The sequence below is a fragment of the Gorilla gorilla genome, chromosome 2, assembly GCF_029281585.2.
Source record: "Gorilla gorilla gorilla isolate KB3781 chromosome 2, NHGRI_mGorGor1-v2.1_pri, whole genome shotgun sequence".
NCBI classification, from domain to species: domain Eukaryota; kingdom Metazoa; phylum Chordata; class Mammalia; order Primates; family Hominidae; genus Gorilla; species Gorilla gorilla.
The window spans coordinates 145,361,206-145,385,211 of NC_086017.1; the positions used below are offsets into that span (position 1 = coordinate 145,361,206).

At 40.2% G+C, this 24,006-nt stretch overlaps 1 protein-coding gene across 2 annotated transcripts in view; it reads right to left on the reverse strand.

Moving 5' to 3' along the window:
• The window catches only part of RYK (receptor like tyrosine kinase), a 95,936-nt gene that overhangs the window by 29,837 nt on the left and 42,093 nt on the right, over positions 1 to 24,006 (reverse strand). The window contains exons 5-9 of one of the 2 annotated variants that reach the window (XM_031009711.3): positions 22,478 to 22,531; positions 17,742 to 17,886; positions 8,254 to 8,354; positions 5,014 to 5,139; positions 2,013 to 2,099 (exon numbers count right to left, since the gene is read on the reverse strand). In XM_031009711.3, the coding sequence (XP_030865571.2) occupies positions 2,013 to 2,099; positions 5,014 to 5,139; positions 8,254 to 8,354; positions 17,742 to 17,886; positions 22,478 to 22,531 (513 nt within the window). Of the gene's footprint in view, positions 1 to 2,012; positions 2,100 to 5,013; positions 5,148 to 8,252; positions 8,355 to 17,741; positions 17,887 to 22,477; positions 22,532 to 24,006 lie in introns of both variants that reach the window. The other variant, XM_055380898.2, reaches the window with a different exon arrangement.

Genomic DNA, 24,006 nt, shown 5'->3' on the forward strand with positions numbered 1-24,006 from the left:
GTCTATAGAATACTTACAAACCCCGGAAGAAATATTTGAATTAAGGAGTTTCCTTAAAAAAAAAAAAAAATGAGAAAAGAGTAACAAAAGGCTGTTGTTTAATAACCTTATAGTTCAAATTTTACATTTACAAGAAGTAATATGTAAACTCTCCTAGTCAGAAAACCTACTGGGACCTAACTTACACTTGGTATTAGCCAAAAGGACAAGAAAGGATGGACCTAACACATAAATATTACCCTTTAGAAGTGTTTTTGGTGCTGGGAAGGGGTGAATGAATAAAATAAATATTGAATGATACAGTAAATTAAACCACTTGTTTAGAAAATATTAAAGAGGTGTGTGTGTATGAATGTATTTGTAGCAGCCTTAAACAAACAATTTTGTTCAATTAAAAGCAATTCCAAAGATTTTTTGTTAGATTGGTATAACCCAACTTTTTACAACCAATAAACATAAACCCTTCATACTTTCCATGTATTCCTTTAAGTAAATTTAGAAACAGTTCTTATAAATTAACTTCATAAACTGTATAAAATTTTATCACTTTCTACTCATAAAACTGAATTTAATCTTCCCTTCAGTTTCTGAAGGGAAAGTGCTAAATTTGTTTTTAGATATTATTAGCATGTCTTCTCAATTTACATCAGACCTGATAGACATTAAGCACCCTATAAATTATCACATTTTTCTTTCTCTCTAGATAAGCAAATAAGACTTACCTCAGAATTATTATTATCATTTTTAAAAATTAAAACAGGATCTTGCTCTGTCACCTAGGCTGGAGTACAGTGGCATGATCGGGGTCACTGCAGCCTTGAATTCCTGGGCTCAAGCAATCCTCCTGCCTCATCCTCCTGAGTAGCTAGGACTACAGGCATATGCTACCACACCCAGCTACTTTTTTTCAAAATTTTTTTGTAGAGACGGGGGTCTTGCTATATTGCCCAGGCTGATCTTGAACTTATGGGCTCAAGCAATCCTCCTGCCTTAGCCTCCCAAAGCATTGGGATTACAATTGTGAGCCACTGCACCCAGCTCTTAATTCAGAACTATTTAAGCTTTCACAAGCATCTGTTGTAAGTAATTAAAATTCTAGTATTTTTTAAAGTCTTGCGAATCTACAAGTAATAGGAAATAAGCCATATGCCTGCATAAATAACACTGTAGTATCTTGATAGGGAATCTTTAATTAAATAACTTATACACATCAATAAATTAAAAATTAGGTGTCACATTTCAAACGCTGGCCCAAAAGAAGAATATGTGAAAACAGTTATTCCGTTCATGACAATATAAACCAGTGCTATCTTTTAGAGGACAATCTAACAATATCTTTTTTTTTTTTTTTTTTTTTTGAGACAGAGTCTCTGTCGCCCAGGCTGGAGTGCAGCGGCATGATCTTGGCTCACTGCATCCTCCGCCTCTCGGGTTCAAGCAATTCTCACACCTCAGCCTTCTGAGTAGCTGGGATTACAGGCGTGAGCCACCATGCCAGGCTAATTTTTGTATTTTTAGCAGAGACAGGGGTTTCACCATGCTGGCCAGGCTGGTCTCGAACTCCTGACCTCAGGTGATCTGGCCACCTCGGCCTCCCAAAGTGCCGGGATTACAGGCATGAGCCACTGCACCTGGGCTCTATTAAAATTTTAAATGTACACACCCTTAGGCCAGCAATTCCAACTATGGCTATACCTGCAAAAGTATACCAACATTAAACATAGTAACAATGAAATCAAGTGGATACAGTTTGACTTGCAATTAACTGAGTAATATCTAAGAAATGTCTTATGTCTTAATTTAACAGACTTCTGTTTTTCTATACTTAATGAGAACAATCCAAATTTCCAAAACAATTAGGCTCATATAAGACAATTTTTGTTTTCAGCTAAATTAACATCGACTGATTTAAAAGGTCTGGCACACACTGGGAAACTGAGACAGAATTTTGCTGGCAGGAGCCACCTGAGACAGAAGAGCATCATGGAAATACTATGGAAAAAAGATCTTACCTTTAACTGTTTTGACAAATGCTTGTTTTTCTTTATTTGGATCTTTTTCATCTATTAAAATCCCATGGAAAATACGCCCAAAAGTACCTAAAAGGAAAAGTAATAATTAATGAGATCATACAACATTCATAAAATTATAGTACAAAACTTTCTGGCACAATATAACATAAAACAAAAATAACAAGGGCATATGTGATCAACAACATTACTGTAGCCCTAGAGTAAAAAGACCCAAATCTTTGGTTTTAACAACTGTTAAAAATTTTTTGTGACTATTACACATCTTAACTTGCTTTCAGAAACACCATATCTAAACTAAGTATATGAAAATTTTCCTGAATTATACTAAATAAACTAATGATATAGCCAGGAGCACTGGAGCTCAGTAATGAGGTATCCACAATGGCATTTATGAGTTTCTAGGCTTAGCCTCAGAGAAATGACGAACAGACAAAAATGAACTTTCCTCTCTACTGCAGAGCCTTAAAAAGTAGCTTCAAGGGAAGGCCAAGGAGTACAAGTTTTGGATCCAGACAGTCCCGGGTTCCATTCCTTCTACCACTCACTCCTCAGAAGGTCTCAGACAAGCCAATTAGACTCTTGGTTCACCGGTAAAATGTGTTCCTAAAAACTCTTAGAGTGAGAATAGGCTGCGCGCGGCTCACGCCTGTAATCCCAGCACTTTGGGAGGCCAAGGCGGGCGGATCATGAGGCCAGGAGATCGAGACCATCGTGGCTAACACGGTGAAACCCCGTCTCTACTAAAAATACAAAAAAAAATACAAAAAAATTAGCCGGGCATGGGAGGCTGAGGCAGGAGAACAGCATGAACCCGGGAGGTGGACCTTGCAGTGAGCCAAGATTGTGCCACTGCACTCCAGCCTGGGCAAAAGAACGAGACTCTGCCAAAAAAAAAAAAAAAAAACCAAACTCTCATAGTAATAAGACAAGTTAGTTATGACCTTTGCGGGTGCTAGGGAAGGAACTAAGAAAATCCATCTAGATTTTATTACCAATTTTGTAATTGCCCATAGAAAACTCCCAAACAAGATGATCACTGAAAATGAATCTCATTTTACTCTTTCTCACTAGAAAATTGTTTACTTTCCTTCCTTCACAATTTAAAAGATAAGCTTGCAAATAGTTTCACTTTGCTGCAGATACCATGCATACAAATAGGCTTGCTCTAATGCCTTTCACTCTATGAGGTGAAGTTGTTGGTATCCATGTATCAGGACCTTCACTGTGGCCTAGAGACAGAGTAACTTGCATGCTCAAGGCAGAAAAGACTTTGGATAATCTTCATTTAAGACATTTTGCTTGAAGCTGAGTAAATATCTTCAAACACTCTAGTCAATACATAGAGCTACACACCCTGACCTGTCTTCCTCACAAAGGTTTTCCCTTCTCTCTCCAGCCAAGTTCACCTTGCTTGACTGAGCTTCTTAACTCTCTTGCACTGAAGCACTGCAAAACCTCCTGTCTCCTCTTCCCAGTACCTAGTCCCATTTTTAAATATTACTCCCAAACACAGATTTACATATACTTAAAAACAATGGAAGTAAGGAACATACACAAAAATATATATGTACATATTACTTTACCACAACGTTACAGCAATTCACATTCCTACCAGCAATGTAAAAGAGCATGTGTTCCTCCATACCCGTCAACCTAGAAATTATCTTTTTACTTTTTCACAAACTAACGTAAAAAAAAAATCGCATGTAACTATTGTTTTCTTTGCATTTATCAGATTTCCAGTGAACCTGACCACCTTTTTAAATGTTAATCAGCCACCATATTTTCTTTTCTGAAATCAAAAGAATTTTAAAATAAACTATTATGGGCCTGAAAAGACCAATAAAGAAAAACTCTACCTGGTTCAGAATTCCTTCTTCTCAAATCATACCACTACAACAGATTGCCTATTCTATCCCATTCAGAGACCAAAAGAAACTGCAAATATAACATTAATTGATCTCTCATTTTTTTTATTCTTTAGGAAATGCTACCTGGTCTACTTACTCTCTTCAGATTGCAAAAAGATCTGCAAACTAGTTATGCTTAGAAAACAGTCAACTATTAACAAGTGGCAATCATGCATTTTAAGATATACCAGAAAATCTGCTTCCATTAATTACCATTTGCTACTGGGGACAGTTTAAGTACCTGACTTAGCTGTGATTGACCTAAATGTGTCCCAACTTGCAAAGGAATACATAAGGAGGACTCATAAGTATCCAAAGCATTCCAAACTGAATTACAGTGGAGGTAAAAAAGTAATTCTCTATTTAACAACATGAAGAGCTCAGTGTAGTATTTTATTATTAATTTCTGTCCCCTTCTTTCAGCATCTCCCTAATCAATACCCTCCAATTCAAAAAGGAAAGCAAGGCCCAGTGAGAGGGGAAGGGAAGCATACTAACATCTGGCAAACACTATTATGTGTTCATTCATTTAATGTACCTAATTTCATCTCATCTTTATAACTAGTCTAAGAGATGACAATGCAGTCCAAATTTATAGAGGAGGGAACTGGAGACTGAAGACATTACGTGATTTCTCCAAAGCCACACAGAGAATAAAACGTGGGATTGGAACTTAGGACCAAAACCAAAGCCCAAGCCCATGTCCATTCCTTCTGCTACAACCCCCACGTTATCCGTCAGAGAGAAAGTAACTTAGAATATCTCAGAGAGACCTGCCAGGTAGTGACCATTTTAAATAAAAACTAAACAGAGAATACACCTTAAATATAGCCAACAATAATATACATGCTTTAATATACTTGAAAATCAAGAACTGCACCAAAGTTGTACAAGGCCCATTCAAGTATAGGAGCAAATGAAAATAATTTTTATAAAAGAAAAACCATACACTGCTTCCTATCCTTATCTTAGACACAAAATGAGATGAAATTTTTTAAATTTTTGAAAAAAGTGTCTATAGTGGTAACATTAAATCATACTTAAAAAACCGACTTTGAGATAATAAATACCTTCTTGGAGTACATCTTTTAGAGTTATCCTCTCTCTGGATACTGCTATATCCTTCACCTTGGCTTTGGCCTCCAAAAGAGTGACACTTCTCAAGTCGTTCTTCTCTATCCGCAAGGTAGGATAACCTAAGGAGCCAACAAAGCCAAACCAAGCAATATAAATACCCTTATTATGGTATTGGAGTCAACTAGTTCAGTTAGAACCTCAGGACTCAGGTCACAGGAATGAGTGTAAGAATCATAAAAGGAAACAGGCATATATATGAACTAGGAGAGTTATTTGAAGGCCACACTAAATGTTAAAGAAATGTCTCCTCACCCACCACAATACTACTCCAAAATGTTAAAATTCTGAACTGCAACAAGAAATCCTAAAAATAGTATTATCATGACCACCACTTCAACTGCCTTTTAGCCAAATGAAACAAGCTTTGATCTGTGAAATTTCATTTAATCCCTCTTATGGACAGTTTTTCTCCCAAAAGGTTTTCTAATATAGTCTCATAACACACCAACTTTTCAAATGAAGACATGTTTGAAAAGATTTTTTTCAAACATGTCTTCATTTGAAAAGTTGTTTTGTTTGAACAAACAAAAAGTTTCAAACAGAAAGTTATTTTTGTTAGAAAAGGCTTTTTTCAAACAAAATACATAATCAATGTAATTATTCTGGTATTACCACATCCTAGTAAAACCATTGTGAGATTCAAATTTAATAAGTTCCCTTAATTCCCATTCATTCTTAATTCAATGACAGTAAAAACAGAATTTACAGCCACAAATTAGTTTTCACTTCAAGAAAAAAAATGTTAGAATAAAAGGAAAATCTGGCATCAGCAAGTAGAAGTTGGAATGGCATCTCCAGATAATGGGAAGAAACCTCCCCCCAAAATTAGTGGACCTATGCAATGATCATCAATGGTTGCCAGGAGAACCACATGAAAAGTTGTGGGCAACTTTACAATGGATGTAGACTGACACCACCTGAAACCACTGATTGGCAGCAGTTTGGCTGTGATAGACTGTCTAGGTGTGTAAGTACATGTGAATGTTTAATTCTACCTGGAGTTCTCTTAGTTTCCTGGATCTGTGATCTGTTGTGTTGTTATCTTAGAAAATTCTTGGCTACTATGTCTTCAAATATTTTTTTCTTCCTCTTTTTCTATCTGTAAACAAATGTGTTTCTATTGACTTTTTAAAAAAATGTTTGTTTTCAGTATATATATATCTAGTAAGTAAATTATCTAGCTCCTTAAGGTAATGGCCATGATTACAAACAAGTAAATTTCTTATTGATGGCAACAATTTTTAAAAGATAAATAAATTTATTTCCCTTGACTTTTATTTTTTTTTTTTTTTGAGACGGAGTCTCACTCTGTTGCCTAGGCTGGAGTGCAGTGGCGTGATCTCAGCTCACTGCAAGCTCCACCTCCTGGGTTCACGCCATTCTCCTGCCTCAGCCTCCCAAGTAGCTGGGACTACAGGTGCGAGCCACCACACCCAGCTAATTTTTTGTATTTTTAGTAGAGATGGGGTTTCACCGTGTTAGCCAAGATGTTCTTGATCTCCTGACCTCATGATCCACCCGCCTCGGCCTCCCAAAGTGGTGGGATTACTGGCATGAGCCACCACACCCGGCCCCTTTGACTTTTTTAAGAAAGTATTTTAGCATGTATAACAACAATTCCCTACCTCTTTGAGGTCACATATAACAATTAAGAATCCATTCTAATGAACAAAGATTGATATTTAAACATTAAAAGCAATGATGTGCCTCTTCTGAGTAGCTTAAACTACTTTCACATCTATCATATTTCCTAAAAAGCATATATTTCTTTCTTCATTAGTGGGAAGAGTAGCTGCTATTATTATTTCCCTTAAATTTTGTTTACTGTATAATGCCTTCTCCCCTCCTTTTTTCTTGCCACTGTCTTATTGAAGAAACTGGGTCGGCTACCCTGGAAAATGTTTGCCCTCTACTTCTTCAAGTAGTATATCCTGTAAACTGTAAGTCAGGTCTATAACCTTGATCAGATCCAGGTTAACTTGTAGGGGGTGCAGCAGGGACAGAAAAGAATGCTCCATGAATGGTACATCATATCCTTGGGTACGAAATACCTAGGTCCCCTACTTTTAGTAATGCTGAGTTCATCAGTGTATTCAGGTGGTGACAGCCTGATCCCTCAATGGCAGAGTTCCCCATTTTCCTTTCAATCACTGATGATCTTTTTCTGAATCAACTATTTTATCAGGAGTTGCACATGTGCTTTTCTAATTATATAATTTCTTCCACATTTATTAGCTGAGAATCATCTGTAAAGAAAAATTTTCTCTCATCCACCAGCACCATCTGGTTAACCTGAAATACAGTTCATGTAGTCAGTTGGTAGAGTAAGGTATTCACTGGAGCCTTAGTCACCTCTCATAATGAACAATTTTGTTAAATAAGGTATTATTACAAATTTGTGGATTTTTACACATTTTACGTTTTAATTCATTATAGTCATTATTCATTTTGATGATCAAATGGTCCCATCTTTAGCCAGTGGAAGCTCTTCAAGTCTTAGCTATTTCCTTGATATCTGACTCAGCAACATGTCCCAGGCTTATCTTGTTCACTTCCTAACCCAGACCTGGAATCAGCCATTTCTCCAAAAAATCCTGGTTCTTTTTCATGGGAGACAGTACTGGAAAACCACAATAGGGCACTGGGTAGAGGACAGATATTCTTAATCTTATTTTACTAAAGAATAAATGCCAGTCCAAAAAAGGAAATCAGATCCGACATTCTCAACTTTCCAGTGGTAGCTAACTTCCTATTATGATTAAAAAACAATGTAAAGTCTTCACCATGGCCCATAAGACCATCAAACAATTCCTTACAGTCTAAAGTCTCTGTCTTTATGCAGCTCAATAGTTAGTTCCATATAGTTACCTGAAAAATCTTCCTTTTGAATTTCTATAGAAGTGACTTAGTAGCCCTTTTAGTATAATAAATCTATGGAAATCTCCCCAAAGCCACACCAATTCTAGCAAACTTATATTTCATTTTTGATACCTCAATTTTAGAATGTTTCATTCAGTGCTCTAGAAAGCAAAAGTTGAAGAGCATACCTAATTTTGCATACTTTAGATACGATTTACACAACATGTCCCACAAGTACACTAACCATGCAAGACCACTGGGAAGCAGCATAGACAACTTGAGTAAACTGGCTTTAGAATTAAATTAACTCTTACTGGTGATAGGAGTTGCATTGTTGGGCGTGTCTGCTCTCAGATACTGAGTCGTCTGGGTGGATGGCTGAGACAGCCCTTGGGAACTACTGCTGGCACTAATGCTGCAAACAATTTTTGAGAGAAGTATTTGACAAGTCAGTTTCAATGAGAAATTTCCTTTTTCCATACATACAAAATGCACATAGCCATTAAAACCAGCCTAAAATCCTGACGGAGATCACAATAATTCATGATGTTCCAACACTGAAATTTTAATCTAACTCCTATAGAGCTCTGTTTTTTCTTTCATTTCTATCTCCAAAATCATTAAGCGAGTTCATCTTATCAAAATTATTCAGAAATGTAGGTACTAGTGCTCAGACACCTCAGCTAATTGTCCTAAACTTCACACACAAATATGTTAGGGAACTACGGATCATCTCTCAAAAAAAGAGCCCATGTCATTCAATTAGATTGCTTTTTAGAAAAGAAGAAGAAGAGCTCCTAACTGCGAGTGGTCTGCCAGCCTCGGCCTCCCGAGGTGCCGGGATTGCAGACGGAATCTCATTAGCTCAGTGCTCAATGGCGCCCAGGCTGGAGTGCAGTGGCGTGATCCCGGCCCGCTACAACCACCTCCCAGCCGCCTGCCTTGGCCTCCCAAAGTGCCGAGATTGCAGCCTCTGCCCGGCCGCGACCCCGTCTGGGAAGTGAGGAGCGTCTCTGCCCGGCCGCCATCCCATCTAGGAAGTGAGGAGCGCCTCTTGCCGGCCGCCATCACACCCTGGAAGTGAGGAGCGTCTCTGCCCGGCCGCCCATCGTCTGAGATGTGGGGAGCACCTCTGCCCTGCCGCCCCGTCCGGGATGTGAGGAGCGTCTCTGCCCGGCCGCCCCGTCTGAGAAGTGAGGAGACCCTCTGCCCGGCAACCGCCCCGTCTGAGAAGTGAGGAGCCCCTCCGCCCGGCAGCCGCCCCGTCTGAGAAGTGAGGAGCCCCTCCACCCAGCAGCCACCCCGTCTGGGAAGTGAGGAGCGTCTCCGCCCGGCAGCCACCTCTTCCGGGAGGGAGGTGGGGGGGTCAGCCCCCCGACTGGCCAGCCGCCCCGTCCGGGAGGGAGGTGGGGGGATCAGCCCCCCGACCGGCCAGCCGCCCTGTCCAGGAGGTGAGGGGCACCTCTGCCCGGCCGCCCCTACTGGGAAGTGAGGAGCCCCTCTGCCCGGCCAGCCGCTCCGTCCGGGAGGGAGGTGGGGGGGTCAGCCCCCCGCCTGGCCAGCCGCCCCGTCCGGGAGGTGAGGGGCGCCTCTGCCCGGCCGCCCCTACTGGAAGTGAGGAGCCCCTCTGCCCGGCCAGCCGCTCCGTCCGGGAGGGAGGTGGGGGGATCAGCCCCCCGCCCGGCCAGCCGCCCCGTCTGGGAGGGAGGTGGGGGGGTCAGCCCCCCGCCCGGCCAGCCGCCCCGTCCGGGAGGGAGGTGGGGGGGGGTCAGCCCCCCGCCCGGCCAGCCACCCCGTCCGGGAGGTGAGGGGCGCCTCTGCCCGGCCGCCCCTACTGGGAAGTGAGGAGCCCCTCTGCCCGGCCAGCCGCCCCATCCGGGAGGGAGGTAGGGGGGTCAGCCCCCCGCCTGGCCAGCCGCCCCGTCCGGGAGGTGAGGGGCGCCTCTGCCCGGCCGCCCCTACTGGGAAGTGGGGAGCCCCTCTGCCCGGCCACCACCCCGTCTGGGAGGTGTACCCAACAGCTCATTGAGAACGGGCCATGATGACAATGGCGGTTTTGTGGAATAGAAAGGGGGGAAAGCTGGGGAAAAGATTGAGAGATCGGATGGTTACCGTGTCTGTGTGGAAAGAGGTAGACATGGGAGACTTTTCATTTTGTTCTGTACTAAGAAAAATTCTTCTGCCTTGGGATCCTGTTGATCTGTGACCTTACCCCCAACCCTGTGCTCTCTGAAACATGTGCTGTATCCACTCAGGGTTGAATGGATTAAGGGCGGTGCAAGATGTGCTTTGTTAAACAGATGCTTGAAGGCAGCATGCTCATTAAGAGTCATCACCACTCCCTAATCTCAAGTACCCAGGGACACAAACACTGCGGAAGGCCGCAGGGTCCTCTGCCTAGGAAAACCAGAGAACTTTGTTCACTTGTTTATCTGCTGACCTTCCCTCCACTATTGTCCTGTGACCCTGCCAAATCCCCCACCCAAGAATGATCAATAAAAAATAAAAAATAAAAAAAAAACAACAAAAAAAATAAAAACAAAAAAAAAACCAAAAAAACAAAAAAAAAAAAAAAAGAAAAGAACAAGAAAGACAGGCCTCTTTCAATGATGGCCCAATATCAAATGGCCTACAGATAAAGAAAGAGCAAACCAAATCAAATGTGCCAACATGCTCGGAGCTTAGAAAGGAGCATTGGCCAGGTGCGGTGGCTCACGCCTGTAATCCCAACACTTTGGGAGGCCAAGGCGGACAGATGACTGGAGGTCAGGAGTTCGACACCAGTATGGCCTACATGGTAAAACCCTGTCTCTACTAAAAGTACAAAATTAGCCGGGCATGGTGACGCGTGCCTGTAGTCCCAGTTACTCGGGAGGCTGACGCAGGAGAATCGCTTGAATCTGGGAGGTGGAGTTTGCAGTGAGTCAAGATTATGCCACTGCACTCCAGCCTGGGCGATAAAGTGACAGTCCATCTCAAAAAAAAAAAAAAAGTATCAAATTTGGTTCAAGTTTATTTAATCACAATACATTTTGCTTCTTCTACTTCCCCAATCCCTCCCTTTTATCCAACTTCTGGGAAACCTCTAGTACTTGAAACATTACACCATATTCTCTAAATAATACAGGACACTAAGAAGATGATAGGTTCAAATAATTGTAAACCTTGTGTTCAAGATTACTGCAAAGTAATGCTGCTCAAGCATGTAGTTTTGTCTTTTCAGTGGGGAGAAACCTTGTCTCGTGGGTACATTTCGGTCTCACTGCCTTAGTTCTTATAATTTTGCAGCAGTGGAGACGTGAAACATAGAAATTCAGCATGAAGGGTGAAACCAGATGGCAGGATAGGTCTTTCAACGCCTCTCTTAGCTACAGGATCAGCAGTGCCCAATCAAGTCTCCAACTTTCCTTAATATGCAAAATCTTTTAACTGACCACTTCCCACATAATAATTCTGTATTTTCAAAAACTGGTGATTTTAAAAAATACATAATAAAGCTGAGTGTGGTGTGAAGCCTGTAGCTGCAGCTATTTGGAAGGCTGTTAGGCAGATCACTTTAGTCCAGGAGTTTGACGCCAGCCTGGGCAACATAGTGAGACCCTGTCTCTGAAACAAAACACACACACACACACACGGCTGCTATGTAATCTATAACATTTATATATGAATGTTCATCAATTTCAAGAGCCCATACACAAATCTGAAAAACGTAAATATATAACATCCAGGCAATGAGGACTGGAAGTCTTTATGTAGCCTTTCTATGGCTAATAATACAATATACTACTATCTGCTATTGTAACCAAACATCTGTAGAAAGTCATAGCAAAAATTAAGATAGAAATGTCCTGCAATAAACATTTGGAGGGCACTTATAATATGCAAACCATTCTGCTCAGCACAACCATAGATCTCAAGATACCTGTTTGCCTAATGAAATGCCCCCCGAGCATGCCTTCCCTGAAGATGTCCATCATTTTAGGTTATCTATTAGATTGGTGCAAAAGTAATTGCAAATTGCAGTTTTTGTCATTGCTTTTAATGACATTGCTTTTAATGACAAAAACTGCAATTACTGCACCAACCTGATACTTCTTCTTGTGATGCTGCAGTTAGCCCTGTTTCCCCAGCAACTCTGCGAAGATACTTTGCAACTCAAAGAGACTATAATAAAGATTCATTAGGCTATCATCTGGTCAGAGTGCTGGAAGAGCTTCTTTGGCTCAACGTTATTACAGAATTGATCTATATGAGTTTATAATGCAGTGGGTATAGGTCAATATAGAAAAGAGATGAAGAGCATAAAACCGTGAAGTCAGAACTGCCAGTATCATCGATTACTAGCTGTATGGCCTAGGACAAACTATTTAATCCTCTGGAACCTCAAATTCCCTGTGGACAGAGTGTGCATAACACTATCCTCTGATAAGACTGCTAAAACGATTACACAAAAAATAAGTAAAGCATTTATTGCCTGGCCCTCAAACATATCTTTATAAATTATTGTTACTAATTTATAGTATACTACTATAGTTATATTAATTATGTGAATATTATGCATCTCCAGTCGTTAGAACAAAAAGGAATTACAGGACTCTGTTTTACAGTTGAGTACCACTCAAAAATCAAACCAGATATCAAAGCTGTTAGAAGTCCAGACTTCAATAATGGGGAGGGAAGAGGAGCATTACCATCCTCAAAAGGGGAGGAAATAAATGGGATTAAGATAATCTACCTCACAGGATTTTTGTGAGGCTCAAATTGTATGAGATATGTGAAAGTACTTCTTAAGTATTATCTGCAACCAACATCACTGATGACTAAGTGCACAGACACAGTCTCTCCATTAACTGAACAGTAGGTGGCACTCTTGTGCTACCTCAGAATTTTTGAAAAGCCTGTAGGCACACAAAGGCGTTACAGGGACATCTATGTCAATTTTTCATTCCCTCAACAGATTTTAAGTGGGTCCCTAAAATAAGCAAAGCACTATGCTAAGTGGTCAGAACGAAATTTTTTTTTGAATCCAAGACTTACTGTTATGAGAGAAGCAAGAAGCAATTAGGGACCTACCCCTGACATCCATTAAAGTCAACACCTACATAGCTTTATCACAAGAGGTGGAAAATGAGATTAAAATGTATATTTGCTAGCACTTAATAGTTTATAGCCAGTCTAAATAAATTATCAATCTAAATAGATTATCTCATTTGATTTTCAAAAGCAAGTAAAATTATGTATGGAGATACTAACCCTGTCTTAGAATGAAGTCAGAACTTTGGGAAAGATCATAATTTTCCTTCAAAACACTTACAACAATTTGTACTTTTCTATTTTTCTCTGTAACTCCACTTCATCCATTCATTCCACAAATATTTATTAAGTATCTACTACATGTCAGGTACTGTACTGGGTGCTAGAGATACAGCAATGAATGCAACAGACAAAGACTGTGACCCCTACATTCCAGTAGGGATTTTTTTTAATATCTGTCTCACCCAACCAGACTATAAACTCCACAAAGGCAGGACAAGTGCCTGTTTATTCACCTCTCCTTCCCCAGCACTTATGCCAGTACCTGGCACAATAAGCCACAAGTGGGCCAGAGTGAGCCCCAGTGACAGCTCAACTAACACTGAGTCAATCAATGAACAGAGAAAACCATGCTTCCCTGGGACAGAAAACATAAACCAGACAGAATGGTCATTTCTGACACAAACTGTTGTGAAAAAAGCAAAGAATGATTGCTAAACCAAAATGGTTTTTTTCCTCCCTCTATTCATTGGTTATTCAACCAAATAGTTACTATTTTACTATGTGTCAGACAGTTAGGCATTAGATATAAAATCAAAGATTTTAAAGGGAAACTCTGTCACCAGTAATGGCATGGGGGCGGTGGTGGGGATAATGGAAACTGGAAGAGAAAAATTAAGATGCTGCCAGACGACAAGTTCAAGCATCCCACAAAGGAGTAATAAACTTTCCCACAGTCACAAACTAACAGGGAAAGACTACAGTAGAGACACGCTGCAGACCAACCCCTCTGCAGGACTTCAGGGTGAATGTAAAGAGAAACTCTGCCTATCCAGGACAGACTCATCATGCATAACAAAGAGACTGAAAAGATCAATTTGCAGTGTTGGGAGAGGGAAAGCCACACACATGAGCTCCAACTGCCCTGGCATGAGCACATCTCAGGCAGTGTTAATTCTCTGCCTCTAATGAGATCTGTTTATAACAAGCAGTGGCTCCTAAGTGCCTGGAATGGAAGAACACTATCATCCCTTTCTAATGAATTCCACGGAGCCATGGGCTCCATCTAACCTCACTAGACTGTGTGAGGATTAACGGAGTTCATGAATATAAAGCACAGGGAACGGTGCCTGGCACACAGCAAGTGTTTTATACAATGACAATAGTGGATTATTAACACATAGCTATTACAACACTGAGTCCCGCCTGCTCTGCCCTGCTCCTAGAAGAGCAATCCTGAAAAAGTTATTTAATCTCTTCAAGCCTATTTCTAGGTGGCTGTGTTAAGATAATACATATAAAGTACCTGGTACAGTACTGGTAAACAGAAAACACTCAATAAATGGTAATCCCAGTGGCCCCTATGCAGAGAGAGAAGCAGCAGATGTCTCTTAAATGCTGTTGGATAACTGGATGTGAGCTTTCTGGTCACCATTGTTAGCCTGCCTGGCAGGTAATAAATAATTGTTAATAGGACAGGAAAGGGCAGAAGAACTTTGTCCATCACTACTAGTGAGAGGTGAAGCTGGCTGGGCTTCTGGGTCGGGTGGGGACTTGGAGAACTTTTCTGTCTAGCTAAAGGATTGTAAATGCACCAAACGGCACACTGTGTCTAGCTAAAGGTTTGTAAATGCACCAATCAGTGCTCTGTGTCTAGCTAATCGGGTAGGGGACTTTGAGAACTTTTCTGCCTAAAGGATTGTAAATGCATCAATCAGCGCTGTGTCTAGCTAAAGGTTTGTAAACGCACCAATCAGCACTCTGTAAAAACAGACTAATCAGCACTCTGTAAAACAGACCAATCAGCACTCTGTAAAATGGACCAATCAGCACTCTGTAAAATGGGCCAATCAGCTCTCTGTAAAATGGGCCAATCAGCTCTCTGTAAAATGGACCAATCAGCACGATGTGGGTGGGACCAAATAAGGGGAAAAAAGCAGGCCACCCAAGCCAGCAGCGGCAACCCACTTGGGTCCCCTTCCACGCTGTGGAAGCTTTGTTCTTTCACTCTTCACAATAAATCTTGCTGCTGCTCACTCTTTGGGTCCGCACTACCTTTATGAGCTGTAACACTGCGAAGGTCTGCAGCTTCACTCCTAAAGCCAGTGAGACCACGAACCCACCAGGAGGAACGAACCACTCCGGATGCACCACCTTTAAGAGCTATAACACTCACTGCGAAGGTCTGCGGCTTCACTCCTGAAGTCAGTGAGACCATGAACCCACCAGAAGGGAAGAAACTCCGGACACATCTGAACATCTGAAGGAACAAACTCCAGACACACCATCTTTAAGAACTGTTAACACTCACCGCGAGAGTCCGCGGCTTCATTCTTGAAGTCAGCAAGACCAAGAACCCACCAGAAGGAACCAATTCTGGACATACTAGCATATTGCAACTTTATTAAAAACTTCACAAAATGCCATTTACTATACGTAGGGCTCTGTTTTAAGAGCTTACTGTATTTCATTAAAACCTCACAACATACCTACTAGGTGTGTATTTCTGCTTTACAGAGGAGAACTGAGACACACATAGGCTATATAACTTAATCCATGTAGCCCATAAAACTAGTAAACAGAATAGCCAGGCTTCAAACAGAGATGATCTGGCTCTAGAGTCCATACTCTTGACCACTAGACTATGCTCTGAAAACATGATAATATAAGCTGGTTTTACTCAGGTAATCTCTGGAAACCTTTGCCCGAAAACTAAAGAGAACTGGAACACCAATTCATGGATGGTAACTAATTATTTCAGCAGGCAGAGGTAGATGCCCCATGGAATCTGAAAGTTACTGCAAAATTCTGGCCTATGTGGGCTCACAGCCCTAGCACGCATGCAAGCATTCAAGGAAAACGCAACTCTCTGGGTATATCAAGACTGACTTCCAAATGTCATGCTCTTCAGTCACCTCTCTACCTGTATCCTCTCTCAAAGTCCTATCAAAATGTTCCCTCAATCGCTTCCAAATGCCATTTCTTCCTCTGTAAAATCTAAACCTAACTTCACCACCATCATGTACACAAAACATATTCTGAAACAAATCATATATGTACTTCCTTCTCATTCGTATCCCTTTTCTCTTCTTTCTCCACACAGAAATGGAAAATAAAACAGTGGGGACAAAGAGTACTAAGGGGCAGGTACTGAATCCAACCAGCTCCCTTCCCCTTCATATTCTTACGCCACAAATATGCTTCCCAGCTGCATGTTAAGACTAATTAGGACTGGTGACTCAACAATGAGTAAGACACACTGCTCCCTAACTGGAAAAAGCTTACATTCTAAAGGTAAGACAATTACACAAAAAATTATAGAAGAAAAAGTGCAATAACTGCTACGAGAGAGAGAGACAGAGACAGAGACAAAGAGGGGTGTTTGGGAGGCTTAGCAAAGACTTCATGAAAGAGACAGCAATGGAGCTGGAATTTGAAGAACGGACCAAGTTTGGACTGGTGGAAAATGCATGGAGGCCTGTGGGAAGAAGAAAGCACGAACAAAAGTCCTGAAGGGCAAAGTGTGGGGCGAAAGTGAGGAATAAGTAATCATTTGACTGGAGCGCAAGTAAGGATACAGCAATAAGAGGAGAAAAGGTTCAAAGAGTATGGATGATACATCTCCACATAAAGGAGGGCTTTCAAAGAAGTCACAAAGCTGGGGCATGTCTTCAGTCAGCAACTGGGAATCACAGAGGAGGGAAGTAAGAAGTGTTTGTTATGAAAATAAACCTATCATTCCATCTGTACCTCTCACCCTAACTTGACTATAATGTCCTCCTTGTCATCTCTGACTCACTGAGGCTGGACAAGCACCTTTTGTATTCATACACTTTACTATACATATCACAGTCATCAAATTACATACTTTTATAATTACACGTTAATGTAAAAGATTAAAATCTTGAAACTATGAAGTATATCATTATTTCTTTCTGTTCCCAGCACTTAGCATAGTATCTAACCCAGTATATCTCAAACTGGCTGTACATTAGAATCATCCAGGAAGCTTTATGAAAAATACTGATCCCCAAATACTACCACAAACCAACTGCATCAAAATCTCTGGAAGGTGGACCCAAATACCAGTATGTTTTAAAAGCTTCTCCTTGACTCTAATGTGTAACCAGGTTGAGAACCAACGGTTTAAATCAGAGCAGGTGCTCAATACATGTTTACTGGATGGATGGAGGGAGGAAGAGAGAAAGGGAGAATGATGAAGGCAAGAGCTAGAAGGAAGAAACAGGGCTATTCTGAAAAGGCAATGGTCTGAGGTAGAGTCATGTCAAAGGGAATAGAAAAAACATACTTGTTCTCCACTTCTTCCCCAACAACTAAAAAACTAATTTCTGACTTCTTAATTTTTAAAAAATAAAAATAAAATCAGAGAAACCAGAGACAGTGATTAGGTCATCTTATTTTTCCTTTGGCTGGGGCTTAATCATCCTCCCTCCTTTCCCTGCACCACTGTGCATCGATGTGTATGGGCTTCCACATATATACAAATAACTGCTTTCATTTTTTTTCTTTCCCAAAATATGTACAATACCTGTCATCCAGTTCAATCCTTTTCATACTATGAAGGTGCAAAACAGCTAATATTATTGCTACGAGAAATATTACTGCACAACAAACCCCTACACTAATATAAAACACACGCGTAGAAGTGGTTGGAGCTGCATGTACAGGATCATCTGAAATAAAAACAAAAAGCACATTTAGCTTTTTAAACAAATATGACTGCTTTGTGACCCAATATACACAAATAAGTATTCTGTTCTTTTCATGTGCCCATTCTTTGTAAGATCAGTTACCAGTAGCATATTGGTGGAAGTTCACATAATTTTTTTGATGTTTTTGTTGTAGTTAAAAAAAAATATTTTAGGCCAGGTGTGACGGCTCACGCCTGTAATCCCAGCACTTCGGGAGGCCAAGGCAGGTGGATCACCTTGAGGTCAGGAGTTTGAGACCACCCTGGCCAATACGGTGAAACCCCGCCTCTACTAAAAATACGAAAATTAGCTGGGCATGGTGGCAGGCACCTGTAATCCCAGCTACTCAGGAGGCTGAGGCATGAGACTCGCTTACACCTGGGAGGCAGAGGTTGCAGTGAGCCGAGATCGCTTCACTGTACTCCAGCGTGGGCGACAGACCATCTATGGACTATTCTTACCAAAAGAGTTGGTTCTAAATCTAATCAAGTGCAAAATCTACCTGCCAGTTTACAGAAAAAAAAAAATGTTCAATGATTTCAGGAAGATGCAGAATGTGGGAAATTCTATGGGACAAATGATATAATTTCTTCAATAAATAAAATTAATAAAAGGGTTGGTGGTTTCTGATTAACACAAAAGTCAACAGACCTTACTAATGGATTGTACCAAAGTAGAAAGAAAAAGAAGAATGAAAAGTTTTGGCTTAAGCGATAACTTGGATAAGGGTACCTTTACAAAGATTAAAAAAAAAAGAAAGAAAGAAAAAAAGATTTTAAATAGAATTTTTGGCTAATGAGTATAACAGTCACTCACAAGTGGTATACATAAAACATACCAGTGCATAAAATATATTACAGCAGTGCTGTCCAACAGAACTTTCTGCAGTGACGAAAATGTTCTCTAGAGTACTGTCCAATACAGTAGCCACTGGTCACCTGTGGCTATTAAGCATTGAAATATAAGTACAACTAAAGCTACTGAAATGTAGTTAGTAAAACTGAGGAACTGATGTTTTAATTTTACTTCACTGTAATTAAAGTTAAAAAGCCACATGTGGCTAGCAGTTACCATACTAGACAGTGCACATCTATATATTCTTCATATTTCTTCAACAACGATGTTTGGGTTAGAGGAATCAGACATCATTTTGTTGCCAGGGACCACTGACTCACAGAAGACTGAGTGACAGAAGGGTCCACAAGTTTATAAAAACATTTATTCTTTTTTGAGAGTACAACAGAAATTGTTTTGCTTTTCTGTTTTTAAAGGCTCTATTCATTAAATAAAATGATACTCAGCTTTATATTCTTTTAAAAAGAGAGGCAAGCTGGGTGCCGTGGCTCACACCTGTAATTCCAGTGCTTTGGGAGGCTGAGGCGGGTGATCCCTTGAGGTCAGGAGTTTGAGACCAGCCTGACCAACATAGTGAAACCCCATCTCTATTGAAAAAAAATACAAAAATTAGCCGTGTGTGGTGGTGCACACCTGTAGTCCCAGCTACTCGAGAGGCTGAGGCAGGAGAATCACTTGAACCCGGGAGGCAGAGGTTGCAGTGAGCCAAAATCACACCATTGCACTCCAGCCTGGGCGACAAAGCAAGACTCCGTCTCGAAAATAATTAACAAATAAATAAATAAATAAGAGAGACAAAAAGAAAGCCTCAGCAACAGGGAAAATAACCCAATGACACAGCCACACACACACACACACACACACACACACACACACACACACACAGAAGCAAACTGAGAAAAAACACACAGCAAGATACAGATGACATAAGCAGGCAGAGTGGAAGATGCAAACAGAAGTAGAACTGGTGTGACTGGAGATTCATGAAAGATTTGATCACAAGTACTCACATCATAACTCCACTGAACAAAACTTGAGGCATTTGGGGTTTATCCTAAATGAGATGGGGGATCATTGCAAGGTTTCAAGCAAAGCAATTTCACACGGTCACTTAACAAAAAATGACTGCATGATGTGTGAAGAATGCCGTGTAGGGGAGCAAGAGCAGAAGCAGGGAACAAGTTAGAAGGTTACCAGAGTAATTCAGAGAGACAGCACTGGCTTGGACAAGAGTATCACAGTGAAGATGACAAGTAAGTGGATTTGGGAACATAGTCAACAGACCTTACTAATGGATCGTACCAAAGTAGAAAGAAAAAGAAGAATAAAAAGTTTTGGCTCAAGCAATAACTTGGATAAGGGTAACTTTACAAAGATAAAAATAAGCAGGTTGGGGATGTGAAAATCAAGAGTTTTGCCCAAGTTAAATTTGGAGTACCTAGTCTACTAACTAGGTACCTCATATCTGCATGCATAGATGTTAAAATGACAGATATACAAGTTTGGAGTTCTGGGGATAGGTCAGGATAAAAGATAAAACTTACAGCTTTCAAAAACACATGGAAATAAGAAAAATAAAACTTTTCTAAAATTTAACCTTTCTATCAACAAACAATAAATCAGAACAGATTAACGTAGAGACCAAATGACTTCTAGGGCAGCTAGACTTGGCTGTAGCCTGAATGAAGGCATGACTTTCATCAAGAATTACCTTATGCCACGGGAAAGCTATTCAATCTTGGGAGGGACACAAAAAAATTCTGAATTCTGGAGGCATATGTTAGCAGTACTGTCCAAGCACTTTCCAGAGCAGAGCCAAGGATACGGCTCTGCTGGGCAGATCCCCCTAGATGCGCCCTGCTCAATTACCTCCAAATTCCAGGCTTTCCTATGCATTTTTCCCATTCCCTCATTCACCCTTCATCTGCCACCATCTGGTCACCCTTCAGCTCTCAGAAGAGCTGTCACTGTTCTCAGGAAGCTATCCTTGGATTCCCAAATCCCCTGTGCTTGCCTTATCATAGCTTGCCATGCTATGTTGGTATCACTACCTATATTGCCTCGTCTATTTCTCCCACTACATTATAAACCCTCGAGGAAAGGATCTCTTTGCTCACAGTTTAGTCCTCTGCTTCAGTCATATCGCCTAACACACCACAGACTGTCCATAGGTACTAGGTGGATGAATAAATAGAAAGGGCGGGAAGATGAGAGGGAGCAAGGAAGACACAGACAGAGGCCAAGAATATGCAATACTGCTCTTTGTGAGAAGTAATATCCTACTAGCATAAAAGAAATGGGCAAAGTCACCAGAATTTTAAAAGTAAACTTTGGCAACAGTGACATTTTTTTTAATGTTTTTTCTTTCTTTTCAGAAATATTCCAGCAAGCAGACAATATGTCACATTATTTTACAGGCAAAAAAATTCCCCTTTGGGACATCCAGATACTCTGTGCCTCCCAAGGTGATGAAAAGACAAAATAGGCAGCACAGAGTACCATCTATGGACTATTCTTACCAAAAGAGTTGGTTCTAAATCTAATCAAGTGCAAAATCTACCTGCCAGTTTACAGAAAAACAAACAAACAAACATGTTCAATGATTTCAGAAAGATGCAGAATGTGGGAAATTCTATGGGACAAATGACATAATTTCTTCAATAAATAAATAATATTAATAAAAGGGTTGGTGGTTTCTGATTAATACAAAACATATATCACCCCAACAGTTGTGTAGGCTTCATTTGGATCTTGATTCAGGAGGAAAAAAAGACATTTTAAAGACAATCGGGTTAATTTGAACATGGACTATCTATTGGAGATACTAAGCAACTGCTGTTAATTTTGTTATATGTGATAAATCAAAATGAATAAGTATTAGGTGATTGTGGGGTTTTTTTAAAGGCCCTTTTAAAGGAGATCTACCCTGAAATATTTATGGGAGAAATAATCTGATGCCTGGGATGTGCCTGAAAATACTCTCCTCCACCCCTAACCAACCACAAAAGGAGGGAATCAATGGAAGAACAATGGCAAAGTGTTGATCATTACTGAGGCTGGGGGATGGGCACATGGGAGTTCATCAAAGCGTACTCTGAACTTTTATATACTTGAAGTTTTCAAAACCAATTTTTAAAAGTCTACTTGCATGAAGAGAATCTAGTATCCTTTTAAGATACTGCTATTAACACTACCGCAAGAAGAGTAAGACCCGATGTCTTCATGTCAGAAAAAAAAAGAAGTTTGTAATAATATCTAAACACAACCAATACCAAAAAATAAAAATCTACTTTGCATACCTGCTCTGTAGGTTTAAGTAACATAATATCTTTAAGCTTACACCTTCACCTGGATGAAATTAGCTTAAGATTAGGTCCAGACTGCAAGCCAGATTTTCTAACCCTCTGCTAATAAAGATCTTACACATATTTCATGGTCATACTTTAATTATGACTACTCAAAAATATATGATATTCTTGCTTGTAAAACTTTTTAGCTTACTCGTTACAAAATACGTATAAATTTTAGTTCTCAAAATATTCAATATTCTAACAGTTTCATGACCTATCCACCAGTCTACAAAGCACCAGCAAAATAACAGCATGGTGTCATTATCATTTGATACCATGAGGCCTCCAAGCTTCATGCAATCATGTTTATATGCAGTCAACCATTTTTCATTTCTAATAATGGATAAAGATAATACAGTAACACTTACAAATAGTTCTGCTAGTGTTTTTGTCCAAGGCTGAAGTTTTTACTTCTTCAAGTTCTGAATTTAAAAGGAGATAAATGATGCTTTAGAAATTCTCTTTTCCATGAAAATCCTTAATTACTATAATTATCAGAACATTGCTGGAACTCAGCAACAGGTATGTGTTGCAAGATAATGAAAGCTACGTTACTATTCTGATAATCACCACTACAGTCACCAATCAATAGTCTATACCACTGTTAGCCAAAGGGTGTTACTTCTAGATGCTCAATGAAAATGTTCCTATGATCAAGAAGTTCGGGAAAAGCCACATACTATAGTGTCTCTTTGGAGCTTCACAGTGAACATTAGAATATAAAGACTAAAAGGAGTTATGGGGTCACAAAACTTGTCTAACCCATAATTCCCATCCTCATATGATAAAGGAAACTTTTCTTGCTAGTAACACCTACTAACATTCCATATAGTACAGATATGTTTTCTGTTGCAGACAGTTTTTGAAATATAGTAGGCTGGAAAATCAGATAAATAAATACATTAGGATCACATAATAAAGTAAGAGTCATGAGCCTGAACTGGATGACTAGGGTGGCCAAAACCATGACCAACAAATACAGAGGGCCAGAGAAAAACTTAAGTCTAAAACAGAATAGAAAATTACTCCAACACAGAATTTTAATGTTAATTTCACACACATATTAAAGAAAATGGAGAAAGTATGTGACCATTTTGAGTATCAGCTGATCATTAACCTTAGCAGATATTAGCACTGGTGGGATCCAGAGGCCACACCATGTCTGGTTATCATTCTGCCTTATTTAAGAGTAACAGATGAAGCACCATGGTACAGTCATGCCCATCTCTCTGAGGATAAGGAACTGAATGTTTTACACTCCTCAGTGGCTAGCTGTGCTAGCCTAGGTGGCCAAGGGTCCAATCTCCTTATATCAAATATATAATGACTACATTGGAGTAGAGAGTCTCTGAAATCTCCTTTGTCTTTAACATTACATGGAAGTTGGTATATAACTGAATATAGTAGAACTGAAAATTGTACCAAAACACTAAAGCTGAAAGATGCTAACTTTTCTTTCTTAAAATGTCTATTCAAATGTAGTGCAGCTTTTTTATTGGCATATACCCAGGCATTAGCCATTACAACTCACTTGTTGGCCTTAGGTGCTTTCATAACACTCAGCACTGATTTCAATTGGGAAATTTATTAAAAGAAAGTTTAACAAAGAGGCTGAGAGAACAGGTCTGCATCCTAGCTGCACCACTTAGCTATCTGATCTTGACAAGCTAGATTCTCTGAAGCTCAGCTTCCTTTTCTGAAAATGAAGACAATGAGAGGACCCATTGCCTAGGGTTGCTGTAGGTATTAAACAGGTGTAATACCTGTCAAGCACTTAGAACACAGTAAGCACTGAGGGTTTGCGAGGTTTTTTTAAAGTATGTTTCCCCCCCCATCTTAGATACTAACCAATTCTACCTACGTGACCTTGTAAATTTGGGTCACTGTAGCTTTGTGG